Source organism: Larus michahellis, chromosome 14, assembly GCF_964199755.1.
Source record: "Larus michahellis chromosome 14, bLarMic1.1, whole genome shotgun sequence".
Taxonomy (NCBI): domain Eukaryota; kingdom Metazoa; phylum Chordata; class Aves; order Charadriiformes; family Laridae; genus Larus; species Larus michahellis.
This window is the reverse complement of record NC_133909.1, coordinates 14,248,821-14,273,389: the sequence shown is the minus strand read 5'-3', so window position 1 is coordinate 14,273,389 and position 24,569 is coordinate 14,248,821. Positions and strand designations below refer to the sequence as shown.

The following is a 24,569-nucleotide window of genomic DNA, read 5'->3' as shown; positions in this document are numbered from 1 at the left end:
CGAGGCTCCCCTCAGCCCCGCCGACGGCTGAAGCTGCCCCCTCACCCCCGCACTCACCGCCTTCTCACGCCTGAATAGCGACGGTCGTTATCGGTTCTCTCTCCCAGAGCAAGACCCGCGCCCAAAGGGGAGCCACCCCCGGGCTGACACCCCTCAGCTTCACGTCCCACGGCTTCGGCCGGCCGCGCAGCGCTGCGGGGGACAGCTGTGAGCGCAGGTAGGCGGCGAGCTCTGCCCTCCCCTCCGCCCGGGGCAGGGGCTCATCACCGGGCTCTTGCCCCCCCCTCAGCGCCCGCCAAAAGCAGAGCCGCCCGGGCTCCCCTCAGGAGAGGTTTCCCTCTGTCGCCGCGCTGAGGCGGCGGCCGCCCTCCCCCGGCACCAAGCTGACCCCCGGGCCCGCTGCCATGGTCATCCCTTGCCGTGTTTTAAATCTTCACCCATTACGCAGAAATTAAAACCTTCTTGCAGCTCAACGTTACCTAGACAGGGTCAGGATAAAGGAAAACAGATCACATAAGGCCCCACCATTTGCATTTTTGTCCATCTGCTTTCTCTGAACTGCTGTCTGCAGTTCACTTCAAAACAGAGATGGGCTTCATCTATTTTGTATTTCCTCTTGTTTTCCCATGTGCCAGAGCCCCCAAAGGGCTAAAAATCTACATAACCCGATTGCACTGTTGGGTTCCTAATGCCACCGCTCGAATTCAGGGTATCACTTCCCTGAGTGAAAGCAGTACAAATTGACACCCAGCCCAAGGCACGCAAATGTCTTGCATTTCTTACAATCAGCCTTCTTTTCATGGCTAAACCTACACAGCTTTGGGATCCCAGAGAGTCTGAAGTCTTATCCTTAGCAAATAAATGTGTTCACATTTTCATTTTCTGTCTTGCTTACACTTCTGTGTGATGTAAAACCCAATACTGGTCATGCCATAAGCATGGCAGTTACATGTCCAGTGTGTAATTTAATTTGCATTCTTCTATAGTCATTTTTGAAGTGCCTTTTGTTCATTAACTTGTTGCTCAGGCTGAGAACCTCATTAAACCCACAAACCTGCCACAGTGTCAAGCATGCAACAATGTCACAATGTCACCAGGCAGCAGGGTTTAGCCCAATTTGCACTCTTACATCCAGCTTTTTATCTGCATCTCTTCTATATTCAGTTGCACTCTTTTATACTCAGTGGTACAGCTGCACAGGCTCAGAGCCACGTTCTAGACACAGTACAGATAGACACCGCAACAGCAGTAGACAACGTTGCCTCACTCCGTTCACACCTTTATACTCAATTTGTATTCTGAATCTTTCTAAGTTACCTTCTGATTGCTTATGTCAGGCTAATTTTTACAACCTCTGACAAGGTTGGAAAGGGTTGTGGTAACTCTTAAAATATACGAATACACAGATACATGTTTTGAGGTAGATTATTTCACTATCTCCCTTTGTGATCTTGGAAAACACACCTGTGAATTCTGCCATCTATACATTCGTTGAGAATCGAGCAAAGATATCCAGTTTATCTACTACACTAATATTCACACAGTCTGTAGCATTATAAGAGTGTTAACATCTCTACTGTTGATTTTGTGTATCTGTAGTAGTAGATCAAAGGTGCCAAGAATCGTTTGCTTTTGAATGCTGTGAACCAGAATATCTTGTCTATTAATCCCATCTCTTATCAGTTGTTGATATGGAAGTGCTTACTGAATAGGACATAAAGAATTTTAATTTTATAAGTAGAGAAACAGATGCATAGACAGCTATAACCCCTTAACCTACTCGCCCACCCATGTCCAATGTCAAGAACCAAACAAATCTCCATTAGGAACTTGAAGTTCCTATTTTGAGTCCGATGGTATAGTTAAATGAACATATTTATAAGTGAATTGAATACAGCAGGAAGAGGAATTTTAGGTAGGAGGCCCTACACTGCCTCCATACTCAAGACAGATGGAGAGAAAGGCTCTTTTCAAAAGGCACTTTGGAGAAGATGAATGGCCTAGTTGTTCCAAGCTGCTGTCTGGATGGGTTCCTTTCTCCAAGGGTAAGGGAAAGAACTTAAAAACCTACAGCTGGATGGCATTAATAACAAGTGAGCATATGCTCTTGCTTAAATTATTGAGCTGCTTTTGTCCAGTCCTTCCCTCCAAATTATTTCCTAACATGTATTAGGCATTGAATTTAAATATTAAGCTCTAGAATGTTACATACACATTTATAAGACACCAAGACGTTGCTATGTAATGTTAGGCTAGAGCTCAACAACTACCGCTAGTGCCAAGAAGTACCCCTCTATACGATTCTTCAGCTGCCCAGTATAATGCTTTTTTAAATTTTACTTTTACATACATTTGGTACTGACATAACAGTGTGTACAACTAGAACATGTCAACTTTCAGAGTCTTAAGGCTTTTAATTGTGTGCAGCTAAGTTACACAGTGGAAGCCCAGTGTTCTAGCTCTAGCCAGAGAAAGGAAGAAAATGCTGTTGTTCGTTCTCAGACAAGCTTAACCTGACAAAGGTTAAGGAGCCTTTTATTTAAACAATGATTTCCAACATTCTGCTTGAAATCAAACTGGATGTCTCCTTTGTGTCCACTAACACATGCTTAATTTGCACTATCAGAGGAGAAAAATCACTACCCAAAAAGAGAAGTTATTTTCACAGCTACGTTAGTTCTTTGCTCCAATCTAACAGGCAAGATACAATCCTTGCTCTGAGCTGTGCTGGCAGGTATCAGTTGTACGGTCAGCTTAAAGACTCCAAAGTCCACAGCATTAAATTTTACCTGAATGTTATTTTTATGCTCCTTTCCCCTTCCCCCAAAGCTTCAAATGTATATTGGCAAAGTTTCAAGAGCCAAGTATTTAAAAAGCAGAAGCTATCTTGGATGCAAAAAAAGTAGAACTTATCTTGGATGCAATCTTTCAACATCAGAAAGCTTCAGAAATTTCTAAAGCAGAAATCTTGAAGTATAGCTAATTATGCTGAAGTCCAGTAACTCTATATTCTGCAAGTCTGTGCAGGAGAGTATGCTCTAGAGAAGCAGTCTCTCTGCTTGAGAAAACAGTCCTCTTCAGCTAGCTGATGGCAACCTCCGAGATCAAGATTGTAAGACATCCTATTAAATAACTGCACTTTGCTTCTTCGTTTGAGGAAGGCGTCTAGTTCTTGCGGTATACCTCTTCCTTCTCCCTCGCTGTAGGCAGCTTCTGGATGCAGGTGGTCTTACCAGATACAAGATGCATCAAAACAGCTGTAGATTATTGTCATTCAAGGTTTTAACTACTAACCACCAGACAACCCCCTCCCTTCTATTTTTTTTTTTTTTAAAGCAGCATAAAAGGACCTGGTTGGACTGGACAGGAAAGCACAAAAGGGTACACTAACAAGGTGTGATAGCATGACACGTAGGAGAGAGAAAGCAATGTGAGTTGGGCGACAACCCTATACCTACACTTAACCTCCCTTCCCTGTTTAAGCTGAGTCTGTAAATGTCAAAGGCAGCTTTGGACAAAGTAAAAACAGCTTAAAAACAGAAAAATCAACGAAGGAAACTCAAATGAGTTCATCTATAGTTCATAACCTGAGCGGAGATAAGAGAACTCTGAAGAATCTAGCTATAGACTTCAACTATTAAGTAAAAAAGAAGCAGATTGACATTTTTATTCTATTAATTTGATGAAACATCAGTTGAAGCTTTACTGCAAATATCCTACTAATTCTTTGCCAAGAATCATGTGGCATTTTAGGATGTTCTTAGGATTATATATCAAAATTATATATTAAAACATAAGCAACCACCCAGGTTCTCATCCAGTCAAAAAGAGAGCTTTTAATACACGAGTTTCAAACTTAAAACTCCCATGTAGTACAGAGTAACTGTGCTCCTCCTATGTAGAAAACAACTTTTCACATCCCCAATATGGAGTGCTAATACATCCTCATCATAAAAGGAATCAATAAAAAATAAATTTGTTAATAATTCATTTCAAATTCAAATAAGTTCCAGCACTTCAATAGAATATGTCTGAGAGTCTTTCTGATGATTACGTCTTTGTAGTTCTTGCAAACTTCCTTCAATCTTGTTGAGTTCGGAGTAGAATCGTACCTAAAAAAGAAGAAAACACAGTTATTTACCGTAAAATAAATTTTAGTTCTTTTCATACATCATTATACTGTGGAACCAGCTGTGGTTCTGCACAGTTTCAAATATTTAAACCAAACCAATAGAGCAGTTTTTGACATCAAAATGAGTGAGAGACGAGTGCCATTTAATGCTCAGGAAGGAGTGTACAAAGAAGAACAGACATTATTCGATTTACTGTATAATCTGTTGTCTGTGCCCCCCTGCCCCGCCCCCCCCATTCTTAACACCCATATCTAGTGACAGAGATTGTAGGGATTTTTTTTTTGTGTGTGTATGGTTGGACTCGATAATCTCAAAGGTCCCTTCCAACCACGAAGATGCTATGATACTATTCTAAATCCATACAAAAATGAAATAATTATCCCAAAAGATGCAACTTACTTGGGCTCTCACAAACTTATGCAGGTTTGAAAGCAACTCTTTTGCTTCTGGTAGCATCACCATAACTGTGAAGTGAGCATCAAGTAATAGGCACATCCAATCCATAATCTGAAGACAGACAAGAAAACTTATGCTTTTTGATATGTAAATGACAGGTTTTGCTTTAAAAGCTAATTTCACTTCTAATGTAAGGCAGTATATTTATTTTCTGATAGTAAAAAGCATTGTGTTACATCTGACTTCATACAGCTTATATTAATGGACAATACTTCATAGAATTAATGTAGAACTCAGTTAATTTTAGATATTCACAACTACTCACTAAGTTACACACCACAGAAACGAAAGGAAATACAATTCTTAGAAGCAGCATCTCACCTGACTTATAGTTGGAGAGCGTGTTCCAGGAAGAGCAGTATTAATTTTTTCACTGCACTTCACATACAGGTAGTATAAATACCTGAGAAACAGCTAAAAGTAGAAAAGTCAGAGTATTTTTAAAGGACAAACATCTACTAGTCTGAGGATTTTTGTTCTGCACACAGCAAGACTTCTAAGGATTTAAAAAAAATTTAACTTCAAAGCAACATAGATGCCTGTACACTACACATTAAAACTAAGTTTTATGGTTTTGCTACACCATCTATAGCTAATGTTTGACAATTCTCAGCAATATTCAGCATAAACTTACATTCAGGGGTTATCATTGTTCCCGTGATTATGTCACTTCAATTTAATTCAGACACGGGCTTTTCTAGGAACTTTACTAAAAACTGTATCAACATTAACAATTTTAGTCCCAATTTCCATTTCAGTAGCCAACAATAAATTGCCAATAGTCAGAATCAGGTCAACACCATCTTCTGCTGAGCCAAGTCAAAGATTTCTTTCTCTCTCCAAAAAAAGAAATCAAGGAGATGGGTCAGTGCTAAGATCAGCTTTGTTCTGATGTGTGAAGTTTTTTTTGAATGACTGGAAAACCACATATACGCTCAGGTACTGTGGTATGTGCAATTTCAGGTTTTGAGGGACAGGGGAGTTTGTTTTGGTGTTTGTTTTTTTTTTTTTTTTTTTTTTTGGCAGGTCTTGTTCCTTTCTTAAGAAGCACACAAATCTACAAAAGGTACTATCCTTGCTAACAAAATATGAACAACATTTTCCAAGTAGACTGGGTCATAAAGAGAGTTTCTTACTTATATTTTCTAAAGTAAGCAAAGACTACAAAAATTAATAGACATTCCACACGTATGTGGAAGATTGTGACATTCATTAACATTAGATCTTATTAGGCATCTTAATTTCATTTTCATACATTAGTTTGTGATTCAGAGTCCAGTAAGAGTGGCAAGTTTCTGGTATACAACTGAAAAACTCTCTTCCCTTTCCCTCCCTGCAAAATAATATGGGGGTTTAAGTTTTTTAATTTTAACATACTTACAACAGCTTGCTGAGCTGGAAGGTTTTTCAGATGAGGCAAAAGAAATGCTTCACTGTAAGCCGACTGGAGAACAGCATTTCTGGGCAGTATCATTAAGGAAATAAAATTGCAGGGAAAAATCCCAGTTTCTACAAACTTAGGGAAATATTTTAATCAGAATTCACTTAAGTTCTTTGATAGACGTCCTATTTCAGCAGCTGAAACATAACAATACAGTTTGCTTGAACAGTTCTAGTTACTGCAAGTATGTAATTGGCTAATCAGTTTCAACAGGTAAACATCAAAACCATCAATGCTATTTTTCTCTTGAATAGACAAAGTTTTATTGCACTTCTGCAATAATAGAAGTTTAAATTGGCGCAGATGCTTTCTAAAAGTTAATTGTTTCTATTTATATTCTAAACAATTTTTCTACTAACTAGGAACTTCTCTTATGAGAAGTTGTGAGAAGTTTTCAACAATAACAGGATAGGTCTTAGTAACGCTAAATATAAACGTTCCCATCACATATAATGTACTGATTTCCTTCATTAAGACACACAGAGGATACAATAATGCTGCCTTCTGTGGTCCAACAGGGCATAATTCACCAGCCGTCGGATGGGTTTCCTTTGTGATTTTAGTATCCCAGATGTCGTGTTCCAACTCTGCATTGAAACCATTTTCTACAATTTCAGTCTTAACTTCTTTATTGTTGAATTCAACATCAATGTAACAGATTACGGATTCTAGATTCACATCTATTCTTTGAAGATAGGCTTCACTTATGCTGTAGAAGAAAATTCCAGACATTTAATACTTTTAATTATTAGCTTTAAAATCAGCAATGCCATCAACGCAACAGTTATACACACTATGAACTCTTTGAAGCTTACTATAAAAGTAAAACCATATACTAAAACATAGAGTCTTGCAGAATGAATAAAGGCCATGAAAGAACAGTTAATATTTTGTAATTATTAACCTCAAACAATACATGTACTACTCTTATTCCAACAATGTAAATTACTGCATTATTAGACATTCTGTCATGGGCTTGTTTATACTCCAATCAAGACTGTTGTTGTATTCTGACATTAGTGGGATTGCTTCAACCTATATGGTTTTCCTAATATTTAGTAATAAAAGTATTTGACAATTCTAAGGTACGAAATGAACAAGATCTGATGTTTCTAATTAAAAAAAATAATCCTTTTTGCTCTGGAAGCCTAAAGAAAGAATATGACAGCCTTTTCTTTTGGTTACAGCACCTACCTAAAACTTCATCCTTTTTGGGATATGAAAACCATTTTTGTTGTGAACGTACGAGAACTGGTCTTTTTTTGTGGGCTTCTTACCCCAGGTAAGTTCCCAATTAAGTCTGTTGCAACGTAAACAGATAGCTGTAACAGCACTTGTAGAGGGATGCAAGTGCCATTCAAGCCAGCAGTGTTACCAAAAGGCATGTTCATTTAATTACCATTTACATAGTTTTTAGAATTAACATATGCAACAGACATCTTGTAAAAAGTTTGTCAGACTGCAACATGCGCTGTACTCAGAATTAAGAATTTCATGCACAGTATTAACTTCTCACCTAATTAAAGCCATTCTTGGCAACACACAGCTACACAGCTTTTTATTAAGGTGCTTGGTTTGGTGAAGAAGAAAAAAAGAAAAGAAAAAAAAAAAGAGTGATTCCAACTTACCTTAAAAATACTTTCAAACAAGCATAAGTAGTTTCTTCAGGAATATCTGGAAACCGTTGTAAGCAAATTTGTAAGAGATGCACATCTTTTTTCTCCAAAGCAACAGACATTAAATCTGGACATAAACTGTAAAAATATGAAAAGGATAGGCTGCATAGTTCACACCCACTGAAAAGTACATTGACAACTAATGCAGAAGTATTAATCTTGTCTTATCTTACACAAAAATCCATCCGGGAAGTGTCAGCTTCCTCAGAAAATAGACATAAGCACCTTCAACAGTAAATTCTGATAATTCAAGAGTGCCTTATAAACAATTTGATTCCTACTTTCTTTCATTATTATTTTTAAAGATTTTTCCTTGCAGTTAAAAAAAAATGTAGAATCATCACCTGTAAGACAAGTCTCGGGTTTCGACTATATGCAGCAGGAAATTTCGAGGGTAGTACTTTGGATTTGTTTTACATCTTTTTATAAGAGCAGTTATTACACATCCAATGCTGGCCTGGAAATCTGGCATCTGTGCTTTTGACATCAATTGTCTCAATTCATCTTCAAATACAGTTGTAGAAGCATCCTGAAAATAACAAATAACTCAGAAGTATACAAGGCGTAGGTTTGACAACTGTAACTGTTACTAATTAGACCAAGTAGAAACAGAGTTATTTTTGAATTTAAGCTAAAAAAAAAAAATTTACAAGAAAACCCTCACCACTCTGTGTTTCAGTAGTCTCTCTCAAGCATGAAAGATCCAAATGAGGGTAATTACTCACTCTGAACTCAGGGTAAGCAGTATCTTTTAATAATTGCTCAGGGATTATTTGCCTGTTAATTCAGTAATATTACCCAGGTGTCCAGCCACAGATGAACTATAGGTACATTCACACAGGAAGGGCTGCAACTTGAAGTATCACACATTTGCATCTAGTTTTAGAAAGGAACTGAACAGCTTATTGCTGCGTTTGCAGTGGAATTCCTAGCATTTTGACTTTCTAGATCCAAAAGGTCTTCAACAAAATTAAAGACATAAATAAGAATCTAAAAAAGCAGAGTCCAGGTGAAATATCCCTCTACCTTATTTACTACAAGAGAAGATTTTCATTAAAAAAGAACAAATTTATGCAAGTTTTCAGGATTCAGGTAGTTAGTATAAGCCCTGTATTGTAGAGTTCTAGAAAACATTCTTAAGACAAAACTTTAATTCTATCATGTCCAAATACTAATATATACTAATAATAATATCCTCCAAGTCACCTGTTCAAGGAAGCTTCGTCAACTTGGTTATGTGCAAGAGGACATGGAAAAAAATAATAGCTTAAGAGACAACTAGAATATTCTGAGAGTGTCTAAACCCCCTACTTTAGGATATTTGGTTTACTTACTTTTAGATTTAGTAAGATCTGCCCCACTGATAAGGTATCTGGCTGTACTTTAGCAACAGTGTTCCTTTTTGATCTTAACTATTATAAAGAAAAACAAAAAGTTATTTTCAGCTCCAAAAGGTGGTATATATTTTTAATAGTTTAAATCAAGATAACTAGGAACTTCATGTGTCAACTTGCTGCACAGATTATGATTAATAACTGGGTAGTCCAATTCCAGAAGTTGTTAGAAACAACGAGTGACAAATAAAAAGTGAAAGTTCCTTCTGAGACAACACTGAAAGGTAAAAGTAGTGGCATGAGGAAGAGACAAGAGAAATGAAACAAAAAGCTCACATGCTCCTAATGCTAACTTACAGTCATTTTGGACTCAGATTTTAGAGCTACAGACTGCTGTGACTGAAAGGAAACCACCAGCTCTTCATCTGCAAGGGTGTTCCAGTTTACGAATGAAGACACATCTGCAAACACACAAATTAAACTATATGAAGGTAGCGCTTAAGGTATATTTATTAAAGTATGAATATTACATCAACTTCTTATACTAATAGATATTTTCTAAAGTATAATGCAAGTCATTTTCCGCCAAGAAAGTTTCCAGTTTTATGAGCCTTTCTGCATACTGCTTTTTCCCCTTTAGCCTCTGGGAGGAAGAGAAAGAAGCTACTACACAATTTATTGTGAGCATTACTTGCAACGTTTTACCAGCGTGATGCTGAATTAAAGACACTATGATAGTGCGATTTTAAACTAAAGTTTACAAAAAGGTTTGACATTGCCCCATCTAATCACAAACTCTTTGAAAAAGATTTATAGGTGACAGCGCTTCGTTTTGTTTTCAGTATTCATAGCTAGCATTCCAGTACTTTCAGTAATTCCTATATTTGAATGACAACCCAGTTTAAGTGAAGCCACAATAAATTCAGGCATTTGCGTGCTTTGGTGTTCTCAGCAACATTAAATTTAACAGCTAGAAACAGGATAGTGTTAGGTTACTTCAAGCTGTTTAGATTCCATTGATCTTATAGGACTGTATTAAAGTAATATTTATACAATTTCAGAAGTTTTCCTTTTACAAGATCTTTTCACTGTAATTATAAAAATTCCTACCAGGGGTTTGACTGTCCTTGAGCTTTCCCACAGCAGCTGCCAAGGATGACGTTTCACACTTGTACATCATTACCGTTAGCACTTTCCCATGAGTAAAAAAAAATTTTTCCTCGTAACACCACAACTACAAAATATTAAAACATATCGTTAATGAGGAAACGAACAGAGAAGCGTGCTCCTGTGCAAGGTGATGCTTAACTCCTTACTACAAAATTCAACTAAAAGTCAGCAATCAGATTATTTTAAGTTATTTTTGGTAGGTTTAACACTTGCTAGCATGTTACTGCAATTAACTGTTGATTTTAAATACAGAAATAAGAAGTGTCCTGTTGAGTATCTTCCAGGGATGCCTTAAAGTACAGTGACTGCTCCAAGGCATTAAGTCCACTTGATAATTTTATTTTTTAAATTCCCTCTTGTGCAATTTCATGACAGAAACAGCTGTTCTACTTCACTAGTGCATTTATTACTCAGGCATCAGTTTACTTACTTACCATTAATTGACACCTGAACATCTTGAAACGCTATTTAGGGAGATGCAGGGATCATTTAGGCCTTCAATTATAAACTGTCTGAACAGAATAGATACTGGCTGGGTTTTCTGTTTAATTAGCTATTTCATTCTCACCAAATAATCAAGACCACCAGAAGTGAGACAGTACTGAATTATCACAGAAATTGCCATAAGCCACCATTCTCCTGCTAAATATTCTGACAAAAATTGCTTATCAACTGGTCAATATTAATTTTGTTTCAGAAGTTGGCATTCATTGCTCTTCCAGACTCTGAAACCCACTGGTCTATTCACTGCTATCATGCCAAATGCATAAAGCTTACAGACCAAGGAATTAAAGATTGAGCTTACCTGTCCACTGGTTCCCAGGGGCAGCTCCTTTGAAGTCTGCAATGTCTGAAATTTCGTATTCCATATTGTTAGGCACTCTAAGCAGAACAAGAGACAGATGTTACAAACCCAAAAGCAACATAAATGCTACATTTGGCTTTGCTACTTTCGGTTAAAAACATTTGAGGAAACAGAAATAACTGTTTCAAAATAGCTCAGTGAGTAACGTATTCAACACCAGGAATTCAGTCATTATGGTTAGATCTCGAGGAAAAGAAAATTAAAGATGAGTTAGTTTTCCGGTGAAGAGCTTTAAACAAGAAGCTGTGGCAAGAGGGAGAGTAGCCAGTGAGGCTTCCAGTGGGGAAGAACGTTTTGTTATAAAATGCTCTAGTTCAGTGGCTTCCATTTCAGTGATCCCCCACTTCAGCAGTTTTGGCGTAAGGCTGAAGTGTTTGTTTCACTTACTTTAGAGAGTGATTTCTTATAGGACATTAGGTCTGTTTCCCTACAAAGGTCCCTTTAAAAGCATCCGAGTCCTCCTTTTAATTCCCCTCCATCCACGAGTTCCCTTGCTGCGTCTACTCAACTGTTTCACAAACAGCATGAGAGTGAATACCGAAACACAACAGTGAGCACAGTCCTGCAAGCCACTCCGTAGTTTACTAGTAAAAGTTATCTTTCGGCAAGTGGTCCGAAAGGCACAGCTCAACTACATACTAGTTTCAAGAGCCAAATAACATTTTATTTGCACTATTTCCTGCTTAGTGCTTCACCTAAGGAAACTAAAGACATCTTAATCTGATTTTTCAAGTTACCTTTGGATTCTTCACCAGGTGCAGCTAGACTTCCTAATATCGCGATGTGGTCTTTATCAAGAACAACGAAAGAAGTTCCTTTTAGAACACTTCCAGATACTGAAAGTTTTAGTATTAGTGACTTGGACAAAATTTGCTCCTCTTCTTCACTGGTTTGTTGCAAAGGTATCAGAACCTCATATACAGAGTCATTGGAATCTGTCAAAGAAAAGTGATGATGCTTTTATCATCTGTTATTGTGGAAAAACTATTCGATATGATAATGGCAAGAGAACATCCAAAGACAACAAAATCCAGTGAGTGCTGAAAGGAGAAATAATACAGGATATTTAAAGGACATGTTATGATGCAAAGCAGCAAAATAAAAGTATAGCTAGCACGAGATCCGCAAGGTACAAGTCATAACATTTAGGAACAGTCAGTCTTTGCAGCCATTAAAATATCAGGAAGATTTACTTACTACTTCTACCACTAGCTGTTTTAGAAAGTTTAAGGAGCTAAAAATACTAAACAGTAATTCATAAATATAAACATTTTATGCCCTTCCATACAATTCTCCGCTTTATTAGCTCATCCCGTTAGAAAATATGACTTACACAAACACAGAAGTGTGATAATTTGATTTTTTATATATGCTGTGAAACTCAGTGGTTTAGATAATTCCTGTTGTTCAAGCTTGTATTTCTGTAGCCTATTCATCTTAAGTTTCTGTACGTAGACAAAAAAATTCCCATCCTAAAACAAAAAAGAAAATAAGGTTTTCCTTTAATTTACACAAAGAAGAGATAACAGCAATTCACAGATATTAGTACCACTTAACTTCAAATATTAAGCAAAATTAGGAATTTGTGTTTTCTATGGGACATACAGCCTAATTCAGAAAGGTTTGCAGACTCAAGCACATAAAGAACATTCTAATTTGATGCAACAAATGGATTCACAGGAAGAAGCATGTGAATAAAGACAGATTAGTGTATAATTATTTTTTTAAAAAAAAACATGAATCCTATTTAATAAGTTATTCACAACGAGCAAGTATTTGAGGGCAATGAAGAGTCACACAATCATCTACTGTATTTCATCTTGATTGCTCTCTGAAATTGTAAGGCTCAGGCTCCTCAGCCCTGAAAGCAACACAACTTCAATTTAATTGTTGGATCAGAAACAATACATATACACGATATTGATTAAATCAGGATATTGATTTCAGTAAAAGCTCTTAAAATCCAATGAAGCAGGTGATGGAGTTTAGAAAATGCACTTAGATTTGCTGCTATGGAAGTTTTTTAAAAAAAGCATTCAACTCACTTTCTCAGTAGCGAAAATTAAGACAGGTTGTTGACCTTCCATAGAAGCTTCACTCCACCTAAAAACCAGAAAGCTGTATGAATGTCTTCTAAATTCTAGGGCTATACCTAAAGTCATATCACTGTTCCTTAGGCAGCCTCTTATTTTTAGGACATCTGTATAAATAATTTTAACATTTCAAAACAAACATTTTGGAAAAAACCCACTCAACCCCAAGATCTCAGTCCTCAGATTTCTCCCCCACCCCCTTCAAAAAAAGGGAACAACTTTCATCATGATCAACAACTCCTCTGAGCAAGAAGCAAGCTTCATAAAGGTGTATCACTTACTTGATGACTTCATCTGAGATAATGTTTTCAATTTCTTGTTGTGGGGCTTCCAAAAGGACATCTAAAGTTCGAACACCTCCTCCTTTGAATAGTACCACTGGCCCTCCATTGGGGAGTGAATGTATTCTGTATACATCAGCTGAAAGCTGTTGAGAAAAAAAATAATTTCTGTTCTTCAGTACATTACCTTGAAAGCCAACTGTTTTATATGTGATTTTTTAAAGTTCTTTCAATAAACGAGTAACAGAAGGATGATGAACCTGTAAGATTCCTAATAAGGAAAAAAACTAGTAGTGGCCAGTTTTCTGAAATGCTATGAATATCTCTAACCACTACCCAACAAAAAGCCAGGAAAGCGTCCCAATGAGCATCGCATTTCTGAATCACATCAGAAAAAAACATAATAGAGGGTAAGGAGTTCAAACAACTGTTACATGGCATAGCGCAACGTGTTGTTTAACACATCCACCAGCAGACCAGAAAAAAGATATATCTACATATGAACATAATTCACCATCTTTAAAGAAAGTCCTCCGAAACTTTGGACTTGGGATACGTATCACTTTAAGAGTAATACTTTGATGATTAAGTCTATCAGTCCAAGTGGATTCCTTGCAATATTCCAGAAATGCAAGTTAAGATAATGGTCAGCTAAAATGTAGCATTACAAGTACTATGAAAATTAACATGCCTTCCCTCCACCAGGATTCAAAATGTTAACAGAAAAGTGAACATACGTAAGAGACTTACCGTTGCTTTAAATACTTTGTCCAAGTTAATGTCTTTGTTCTTCCATATTCTTAAAACCTTTAAGAGAAGCATCATTTTTTAAGCACAGTAAAACAGTAATTATATAGACTTCTCAGCACACAAAATAGTAGCAGTTGCATGCCCCTGAAACACGGTAGGAAAATATACAGAATGTATTCACAGTAACCTTAGTGGAAACTGGCTCAGGGGAAGTTTCCATGGGAAGAAGCTGAAGCAGAGAAAATAGGAATAGAAACCAAGCTCAGAAATCTTGACTTGGAAAGAAAGGATAGGAAAGAGTAAGTTAAGGAAACCAATACAGCAGAAGTCTAAATGAAAGCAGATCAAAATGATGGACAGACTAAGATACAGATGTCCTGATCTGGAAGAGAATGTTCCAAGGAGAACAATGAAAGGTCAGGAAAGACATTTCATCAACAACAACAAAAAGCCAAAGGTTCAGCATGTGCTGAGCAAACACTACACATACACAAACATTAACTGCAAAACATGAGTAGAAAAACAAGGATGCAAGTATGAACTATTTTAACCATTTCAGTACGATAATCGCACAGTTCCAAATGTCAACCACTCTGCAACAAGAGAAATAACTTATCCTTAGAGAATGTATGCACGAAACTTTCTTCACTAACAATGCTTCAGTTTTTAAAAGGCCACCAACAACCGGTGCTCAGCACAGATGATCTTCATGTCACTAACAAAAGAACACTGTGCAGCTGTAGAACTGCACATCCCTGTCCTCTCAAAAAGCAGAGAAGACCTGAACAGCAAGAGGGTGTTGAGAGCTCCAGGCGTTTACATTTAGCCAGAAATCCAGCACCGCTCATTTCTTCCCTATCTACATTCACTCAGAAGGCTCACTACTTCCTTTTTTTCCTTTAAGGAAACATAAAAGATCTCACCTTGTCATCATGAACAGCTATATATTCATGAGTTTCAAAGTTGCACACAACTGGACATGTGATAATCTGCCCATGTTTAACCGACCAACAGCCTAATGGCTTCTGATCTGAAACCTAGAAGAGTCAGAACAAAGACACTGTAATTAAAATATGACTTTAATATCAAAAGCTTAAGAGTAACGTGAAAAAATTCTACATTAATTAGAATTATTTCTTTTCACATCAGAAATAACTTTGACCTGTAATGGTCTGATGGGCTTATGTCATGAAGCACGGGTATGATGCATGGCTTTTCCAAAGTGAAGACACTACTTTTACTCACTAATATAATCTTGCACAGAACCATGCTTTTTCTCGTCCTATTTTGGTGTAAGGTATTGAGACAGAGAGCAATGAATTTTACTGTCTAAACTCATGTTACATATGATTCCTGTCTGGCTGCTCTGAGGGTTCTAGAGCTCTCCTCAGCCTAGCGCTATATTGGGCATTTACAAACATGTTCTCATGGACAGTCTTGGCAGTGGGACTAAACAACCCAAAAGAGGTTGTATCATGAATCCACTAAGATACAATCCCTAGCTCCATTAATATGAAAGCCAATTCAAGATATAAATCCAAATATTTTTCTAAAGTTTCTTACTATGGCCTACTGAAATATATGCATACATTAAAAGATCACAGAATGGTTTGGGTGGGAAGGGACCTTAAAGCCCCCCCAGTGGCACCCCCTGCCCTGGGCAGGGACACCTCCCACCAGCCCAGGTTGCTCCAAGCCCCGTCCAACCTGGCCTTGAACCCCTGCAGGGATGGGGCAGCCACAGCTTCTCTGGGCAACCTGGGCCAGGGGCTCAGCGCCCTCACAGCCAAGAATTCCTTCCCCAGATCTCATCTCAATCTCCCTCTTTCAGTTTAAAACCCTCCCGTCTCGTCCCATGGCTCCCCTCCCTGCTCCAGAGTCCCTCCCCAGCTTTCCTGGAGCCCCTTGAGGGACTGGAAGGGGCTGGAAGGTCTCCCCGGAGCCTTCTCTTCTCCAGGCTGAACCCCCCCAGCTCTCTCAGCCTGTCCCCACAGCAGCGGGGCTCCAGCCCTCCCGGCATCTCTGTGGCCTCCTCTGGCCCCGCTCCGGCAGGTCATGCCCTTCTTATGCTGGAGGTCTCAGAGCTGGATGCAGCACTGCAGGGGGGGGGTCTCACCAGAGCGAAGTAAAAGACACCAGAACATTCTTCTAGTATCCAGTGCTGCAAACTAAAATCTTTCACCCTCCAGCCAACAGGATGGCAGCTAACATAAAACTGACAGCCGGACAAAACACGGGTCACCCTCTTTACTGTAAGGAAACGCCACCTACCCTGCAGCTTGGGGATGGAAGTAATGCTTGGACCAAAGAGAGAAAAATCAGCAAAAGCAGAAATACGCGAGCAGCCGCCTGAGCCGCCCCCCGCTCCGCCGGCAGAGCGCAGGTGAGCCGGGCAGGGCCCCGTCCCGAAGGCCCCGCAGCCAGTCGGGGGGCGGCGGGTGGCCGCGGGAGCTGCCCGGTGACGGCCGGGCTGGGGCAGGAGGGAGAGCGGTCCCGAGGCCCCGCCCGGGGACCCCCCACAGGCCGGGGCTGCCCGGCGGCAGCAGCGTCGCCTCCCGAGGCCGAGCGGCCGGGGCTGGGCCCGGCGTTACCTTGAAAAGCGTGGCCGTCCGGCCGCGGTCGGTGAGCAGGACGTGGTCGGGGTCGGGGCCCGGCTCCAGCGCCAGGAGGCCACCGCCGAGCCCGACGCCGCCGCCGCTGGGACCCAAACCACACAGCGTGAAGCTCTCGCACAGCGCCGCCATCTTGGCCAGCCCCCGCCTCTCGCGAGACTGGGCCCGGCGCGGGACCCGGCGGGAGGGGGGCACGGGGGGGCACAGCGCGCATGCGCCGCCGGGGGAGGGGTGGGGGCGGCGGAAAGGGCCGAGGGCGCTCGGGAGGTTCCGGGCGCGTCGCGACTGTCGCGGGGCCGCGCGCTGCCCTGCGGCGACAGCCGGCCCTGGCGCCTCCCCCGCGGCTTTGCCGGCAGGGGACGGGAAAACGCGACGCGTCCTGAATGGTTCAAGTACTGTCAACCCAAAGAAGAGCCATTAATCTCTCAGAGCCCTGTTAGAAGCCAGGACAATCAACGGCGTTTCCTTCACGCGGTCGCATCCCGGGGCATTCCGTTTCGCGCGCGGTGTCGGTCGGCTCTGCCGGGGCCGTGCGTGCAGCCGGTCCCACGGGAGTCTCGTCCTGCGCGGCAGGTGTCCTTTATATGCAGATTAGCACGGGGACGGTGGATAAAGTCTTCCGTAGTTTCGCTTTGTCACAATAAAGCGTTGCTGATTTTAAGACTACTCTAGTTAAATGTATTTCTGCCCTGCGTCTCATTTTTGTAAGCAGTGAGAGCTGAAACCTTTTCACCTCCGTAAGAGCACAACCCAACTCCACCAATTTTAATAGCGGTAGGGTCGGGTGCAGGTTTTTAACCAATTTGTACAATTTTTAACCAATTTGTACAATTTTTAACCAATTTGTACTGTATGCTTATATGCAAATTTTAATGAAGCCCTAGCAATACAAGCCCAAACTGTAAAAAACATCAAGTCAAACCAAACCACCAACGAAACCAGGTGCGGCCCGATGGCGAGATGTGGTGCTGTGCCAGCTGTTGGCCGCTGTTGGGCACCGCACATGGCCAGCGCTGCCCTTTCGGGGTCTTGCCGCTGGCACGTCCGCGTGCTGGAGAACCCGGCTGTCATTTTGCCTGGTAGAGGACAGTGAGCACCTCACCTGGGTGGCAGAGTCTGGGCCAGAGCCCGTCTGCAGGGCACGGCCCCGCCTGCTTTCCCCAGCAGGGCCCATTAGCAGGGCTGGGTGGTTGCTGGTGGTTTCCGTCTCCTTGTACCGCGTGATTTCTACCTTCAATATTTTCTAGGCCTGTGTTTGTTCGTTGTCTCCTGTCCTAAGCTGTTGCGAAGCATTTCTATACCGAACAAGCAACCACCATTTTTCTGGTGCAAGAGAAAGCTTTATTTCTGTGGAGTAAGCCTCTACTCAAAAGCTTAAAGGATCATTGTACATGTGAAATTTCTGTTGAGTACGTGAAATGCTTGGTAGACAAGTGATGAAGGATTCTTACCTTCTGAGAGGTTTGAGTGGTCTCTTTTCCAGTATTTACTACAACACCAGGCTGCCAAACCCTGCAGAGAGAATTAGATTCCCCACTGAAAAACTTGCTTGTCAACCAAAAGGTCATTTACAAGTGAATGGGCCGACACCAGACTGATGGGCACCTGCCTTGATAAAATCTTGAGAAAGCTGAGGCACAACAAAACCTAGCAGGCCTTGTAAGCAGTTTAAATTTTCCTTACAAAGCCAATTGTCTGTGCTTTTTAATTTTGAGGAAGTGACTTGCAGAGCTGGGGGTGGAAATGTTAATGGGTACCTTCCTTGCTAGAGGAGACCTAGTAAAAGAAAATAGCCACAATTGTAAAGAATAATTGTTGGTAGTTTATTTACAACAAAATGCAAGGAAAAATACAATATTAAAAACAATAAATAACTTGGTAAAATCAGAAACTGAGCTATATGAATGAGAAATACGACAATCAAATTCTCCTGCTGAGCCTTGCATTATTTAACATGCAGAGCGTTTCAAAACTTGGTCCTTCTTTGGCGGCAGCGATGCCTAATCACCAGGTACTGCCTGATGTAGCCATCACTGCTCTAAAGAGAAGAAATGAACTACTGGACATTCAGAGTCATGTGGGATTATCACAGAAATGAAATAAAACAATGAAACCTGTTTTAGTGACACCACAAAACTACGGAGATTGTAATTCGAGGACCATGCTGTTCATTTAAAGCAAAACATTGTTAGACTTATTTAGCAATTTTAACTTACACATATAAAACCAAGTCCAAACAATGGAAACAGAAAAGCTCCTATTGACAAGATCGTGAATTCTCTCTTACTGCACTCACTAATTCATAAAAAGCGTATACATTTGGCTTATTTCAAATGATAGCACATTGTTTTGAAGTTATAGTGCAGCAAGCTTCAAAGCAGTTTTAACAAAATATAGCGGTCTTGTTACAAACTAAAATTCAAGGAACAAATATTTCCATTTCAAAATCTCTACAGCAGCATTAATGCAAATTGGCTACTAGATGCCACAAAATCACCTTCCAGAATAATCAAAAAAGAGCCAAGGAATAAGGTCAAATAGTTTCTTTCCATAGGATTTATCCAGTCATTTACAAAATTAACCGTTACATTCATAAGAAATCCCATTAAGTATGTGTTTCAGGAATGTGCTGCTCCTCGTAGTCTTTATGGATACCTCCCTGTTTTAATTTATTAGGAGATCTACCCTTCTAAAGACTGCAGTGAATCGCCAGTTATTTTGTAATGATTGTTCTATACGAAATACATAAAAGTACGAGGGAAGCTGGGAGAAGGTTTTCATAGAAAGCCAAACAAACAAACAAACAAACAAACAAACACTATTTGCTCTGAACTGTATTCTCCGTGATGAAAGATTCCTTGCCAGGGCCTGGCAGAGCTGTATCGTGCAATTCTCCAGTCACGGGGGCAGCGAATAGGAAGGGGCTACTGTGCCCACTCAGCTTTGCTGCACTCCCTAAATAATCACATCATTTACTTTTGCAAAAGAAGTGATGAACACCTGCAAAATGCTTTCTACTTTTCTCCTAATAAACATGTTTGAAAATGCAACAGAAAGCACTGTGAAAAAACCAGCAATGAAAACAACGCCTTCGCCTCAAGATGTTATCCTGAAGTAGTCAGACCTTCCTTTGCATTTCATTTCTTGTGGGTTTCTGTGTTTGCTGGGAATATTCTAGAAAAAGTTATCCTACCTTAAAAAAGGAAACAAACAAAACCCAACCAAACGGAAAAAGATAAATAAAGATCAGATTGACCAAATGGGTAATGCCTGGCGGGGAAAGCAAAGCGGAACGCAGCAGAAGGTACTTGAATAGGCAATGAAAAGCCTGGGGTGTTTCTCATCCGCCGCGATGCAACATCACAGATCTTTTTATTTGCCTTCCTCAGGAAGCAACATGGAGGCACTGGGGCTGATCGTGATCCTTCCTGTGGCCCACGGTGAAGCCAGGCTGTTGTGTCAGTAAACCTGGTCATTCCCAAGAAGAGCGCTGCCCGGTGCCGGGGCGGCAGCAGCAGGTGCCGATGCAGACCCAGCGTTAAGCAGTCTGTCATTTTTCCCATGACATGATCAGTGTCGTTCTCCGACGCCGCTGTCGTGCAGCTATTAAGATGTATCCTATTCAGGTATGTTAATAATTTTCATACAGGCCTCATCCCCAAACCTACTTAATATGATAATCGCTGTATCCACGTGGGATTGGAAATCAACCAGTTAAATATGAGTACAAGTATGACTGCTTTGGTCTAATCGTCTGTGTCAAAATGTATATAGAAACAGCAATATGTAAGCACAAGGGCACTGTGACTAGAGCTGAGCAAATTTTTCTCTGACAAAGAAAAAAATGAATTGAAAAATAGATTTTTAGGTAGATCAGATCTAAACCATTTCTATATAGGTCAAATTCAGGAAATGAAAAAACAACCCAACAATGCTTTATGATTTCAAAAGTTTCCCTTCTCTGGCAATGTTCCAATCTTGCTATTACATAAATAATAATAATAAAAAGATTAGACCAGTTATAATCATGAATACTTAATTGCACACTTTTTAAGCTGAAATAATAAACTAATGTAGGAAAGTTTTGTTTGCATCACTACAGCGGCTTCTTTTTAAACAAAAAAATCATCACCCATTAGTTTACGCATCGCGCAGAATCGCTAGCTCTGAGAAGAGAAGCAAAGCAAAACACGGACGGTAAGTGGGAGAATGCATGAAGTCAGACCACAGCTAACCTACAAAGAGCTCCTGGATTTCGCTACCTACGGGATTTTTAACTATCAAACAAATACACACTTGTCTTCAGCGCAGGCTGGCAGTGGAATTACCTCTCCTGCTGCTGAAACTACACTATAAATATCACACATTCAGCATAACTTCTACTGGATCTACAGCCGTGGAGATTCAGTGCAGTTCAGCCAGTCAAGTCACAGCATTGCGCTGAGAAGATGGCACAAACGTCCCGCCCAGGTCAAAGGCCACCCCCAGACTGGTTGTTCAATATTCGGTGATAGTTCAGCTCTGGAGGACTCTCTGGTTCAGTGTCCATGTACCGCGTCACCGGTGGTACAAAACAGCACCCACTTTGATCAGGATTCAGGCAATAGCTATCATTCACCGAGAATTGACCAGCCGCCTCTTCAAGGTCTGCTGCAGCTACCAGTAGAGAGAGAGACCGTCAGCGTTCGTTAAAGAGCAATTTGTGTGAAAGAGAACAAATCCCCCAAATGGGGGTCAGCTTTGGGGGAAGTTTCTCACGGAGTTTACATTTTGAAAAGGAGGGAAGGAAGAGACCACTTCTGCCGTTGATTTTTCTCCTCCTTCCACAACCTACGCTTCCCTACTGGGAAACGTCCTTTTCTACATTTTAATTCCTGAGATTGAAGAGCGATTTCACACGCAGACCAGGAAGAGCACTTCTGGTTCCTTGACATCACCCGACCCGGGACTGAGCCGCCCCGCGATTCATTAGCTTTTTAAAGGGACCGGTTTTGTTCGCCCCTTCCCTAGAGCCGATGGTAGAGCCTGGAACCAGCTTTCTGTTAGCAGAGATTGTGCTGTTCAGGAAAGGTGCGAGGCAGGAAAGAAAAAGGACTCTCAGCTTTTTGTTCCTTTACATTCAAGGTCTTACAGCGTAACTACCACTCTTCTTGCAGTGAGGAAAAGACAGAATCCATTGGGTTTGCTTCTCAGCTGGCTCAATTTAGCTGCTTTTTTTCAATCTTACATATGGAACACCATTGATGAACACCAATACAGACTTAAGAGATCACAAAAGGACAGGGGAGAGCTATTAAAATACATTATCTACAAGAAATAGGTGGTTTCTTTTACAAATTCTGTGCAAGATAGAAATAGTTCAATGGCCTCAAAGTCAGTGTGATTAATTACAATTGGGGCTTCAATACAGTGATATTTTAGGTTTGAAAAGATTTGTGTTTGTTAGGTAGGCCCCAAATCCTGAGTCGTATTAAGCAAAATGTGAATCTGAGTGATTGCTGTTGGTGTTCAGGTACAACGAGTGACAGGTCAAAGGTTTATGAATACACAGGAGCAGCCTGAGAGCAGGAAGGATGTTAAAATCAGCTATAAAAGAAGAAAATGGGAGGGTTTTTTTCCTGTTAACCGTGCATTTTAGTTGGCACTAATTTGCCTCAGAAGTCCTTGGCAGCTTTACTAAATACCTACTCCTAATTATAAATGTTATGACCTAGATGAGGATCTGTAGGTAGAATACTGCTACAGAAAGATTTAATTTCTTTTATAGGGTTCCCCTCAGACTATGTCATTCTATATCAGTAAAGATGCACCATATGGCTTGAAACACTACTTGAGGAATATAGAAACTACGTTCTCTTGCATGCACTTCTCTGAAGGTTTTAAGGATCAAGTCTGAGGAAAGAAGTAATCTTTCCACACCAGTAAGATTATTTTAAGCCAAAAAAACAACCAACAAACCACCATGACCTTTGTAGAAATTCAGTTACATCACTCTCGCTGTGGCAGACATGGCTTATCAGGAGGAAACATGCTGGGTTAATTTAAAGGGTTTTTTTCGCTGGGTCTGGAAGAGTGAGAGTTTCTGGAGCAGATTTTTTCCGAGGCCGGTCTTTGGGAACTGTTAGGAATTCAGGAGCATCTGTGGAGAGAGGAGTTGATGGGGCACTAGATGGAGCACTGCGGGTTGAAGAAGGCATGGAAATGTTAGAGATAGATATTGCAGGTGGGAAAATCCCAATCTTCTTGTTGGTGGCTTCCTGAGTGGCTCGTTCAAACTCCCGGACTTCATCCATTGTCATGTCTTCAACAAGGAGGAAAGAAAGATAAAGGCGCGTTAGAATAAATTCAAATTATCATTTCGTTAACTCAGATAAACTACTTCCATCCAATTTCTAAATCAGGGAATGATTGCTTAACACGCATATCATTCAGTGATTCTCCACACGAACGCCTTCCTATTGTAATGCATTGGCTGGAGTACGATAAGCAGCTAACGTAAAGAAAAAGAAGTTAATCACATTAATCACATGCTAATGGTTCCCCTTCTGCCTGGGTCTGAACTGAATAAAGAGTGCTACCTCTGTAATTGCTGGAAAAATCAGCTATTTCACAGGCAATTAAAGAATACGTCTAGATACACAGTCAGCAAGTATAATTTTTCAGAACTTCAAACAAAATAAAACTGATAGGTTGGGGTTTTTTTGCACCTAGATCATGAGCATGAACGGGTAGAGGGTGGTCACCGGTTTGTTCGTCTACTGTAGTTACCAAGGGATGGACAGTGGTCCCCCCAAGCGCGGCTCTGTTGGCTCCTAGTTGCAGGTGCATGCACCAGCTGAGCCCCTTTTGCTTTTCTCCTAATCAAGCCCAAAGAACTCCCTCTCGTTGACAAGTCACAACACCTTTTCCAACTTTTCCGTCCAGCGTCTGTACTTAAACATTTATGGCCAACTGACAAATCCACTGCTTAATTCCCTGCAAAATCGAGGCAAAACGAGATCAGAGGTTAAAGCCACTTTGCAACGGAAAATCGGCTCCACAGAAAACTTTAAAAGCGGTGAAAGTCTTCTCCTGCAGGCGACAAACGTGTCACGGTGCTGTGGAAAGCCGCAAGAGGGCAGAGCGGTCCCAGCATAGCTCTGCTCCGAGCTGAGCCCTGCAAAACTTTTCTGATAAAATCCCGAGCGAATGACATCTGCTACAAACGGGTAAATTGGGCAAAAAAATCAGGAAGACTCTTGTGAAACCTGCTGCTTGACGTCTGCATCGCCTGCAAGATGTCCACCGAGCCAACCGAAATATATGTTATGTTTTTTGCTGAACGTTATGTTAAATTTGCAAATTTAAAGTATCTCATTAAGCCATTTTATAGATTCTTTGAGCTCTGACAGCTCAAAACCCCCAGAAATAAAAACACGACCATTTTAATAAATTTAAAATTCTTGCACATGTGGGTGCCTGAGACACGGGACTGGCAATGGTGCTTACCATACGCGTGACAAAATCCTATACGTTCAGTACATCGATAATTTTTAGTATTACCCAGCTGCGTGCATCTGTAGCCTTGGCTGCAAATGTTACGTGGAAGAAGCTTTATGTTGTATTACAACATCATATTAAGTAAACAGAAGCATGCATGTTGCCAGCTGCCTCCTCTCTTCCCTGCAGACGACATTCCGGGGACCTCTTCAGCCCACGGCGCCAGTTATTAGGGGTGAGGACGAAGCTATTTTCATATCTGAGCTAAGCGGTGGAAAT

General features: G+C 40.6%; 3 protein-coding genes across 3 annotated transcripts in view; all 3 read right to left on the bottom strand.

The window, feature by feature from the left end:
• The window catches only part of BPTF (bromodomain PHD finger transcription factor), a 58,337-nt gene extending 57,988 nt beyond the window's left edge, over positions 1–349 (bottom strand). Inside the window, exon 1 of the mRNA XM_074607774.1 lies at positions 58–349. The gene's annotated coding sequence lies outside the window, so the exon portion shown is untranslated. The remainder of the gene's footprint in view (positions 1–57) is intronic.
• A 3,467-nt stretch (positions 350–3,816) lies between these two features.
• Positions 3,817–16,972, bottom strand: NOL11 (nucleolar protein 11). Its single transcript, XM_074607792.1, has 18 exons — positions 16,791–16,972; positions 15,123–15,236; positions 14,200–14,256; positions 13,450–13,595; positions 13,121–13,178; positions 12,409–12,547; positions 11,813–12,010; positions 11,016–11,092; positions 10,151–10,274; positions 9,398–9,501; positions 9,041–9,118; positions 8,051–8,235; positions 7,659–7,784; positions 6,521–6,739; positions 5,971–6,049; positions 4,911–5,003; positions 4,533–4,640; positions 3,817–4,112 (listed from the first exon to the last, which is right to left on the bottom strand). The coding sequence occupies exons 1-18, from the start codon at positions 16,941–16,943 to the stop codon at positions 3,999–4,001; spliced, it is 2,172 nt and encodes a 723-aa protein (XP_074463893.1). The 5' UTR covers positions 16,944–16,972; the 3' UTR covers positions 3,817–3,998.
• Positions 16,973–18,618: 1,646 nt separating this feature from the next.
• Positions 18,619–24,569, bottom strand: part of PITPNC1 (phosphatidylinositol transfer protein cytoplasmic 1) — an 87,912-nt gene continuing 81,961 nt past the window's right edge. The window contains exon 10 of the mRNA XM_074608121.1: positions 18,619–23,112. Coding sequence (XP_074464222.1) covers positions 22,853–23,112 — 260 coding nt within the window. The 3' untranslated portion in view covers positions 18,619–22,852. The remainder of the gene's footprint in view (positions 23,113–24,569) is intronic.

Excerpts from the sequence above, each read along its gene's own strand:
- NOL11 (XM_074607792.1), bottom strand. The coding sequence starts at position 16,943 with ATGGCGGCGCTGTGCGAGAGCTTCACGCTGTGTGGTTTGGGTCCCAGC. Across the intron at positions 9,119-9,397 it reads AATCTGAGTCCAAAATGACT|TTAAGATCAAAAAGGAACAC; the intron begins GTAAGTTAGCAT and ends TCTTTATAATAG. Across the intron at positions 4,113-4,532 it reads ATAAGTTTGTGAGAGCCCAA|GTACGATTCTACTCCGAACT; the intron begins GTAAGTTGCATC and ends CTTCTTTTTTAG.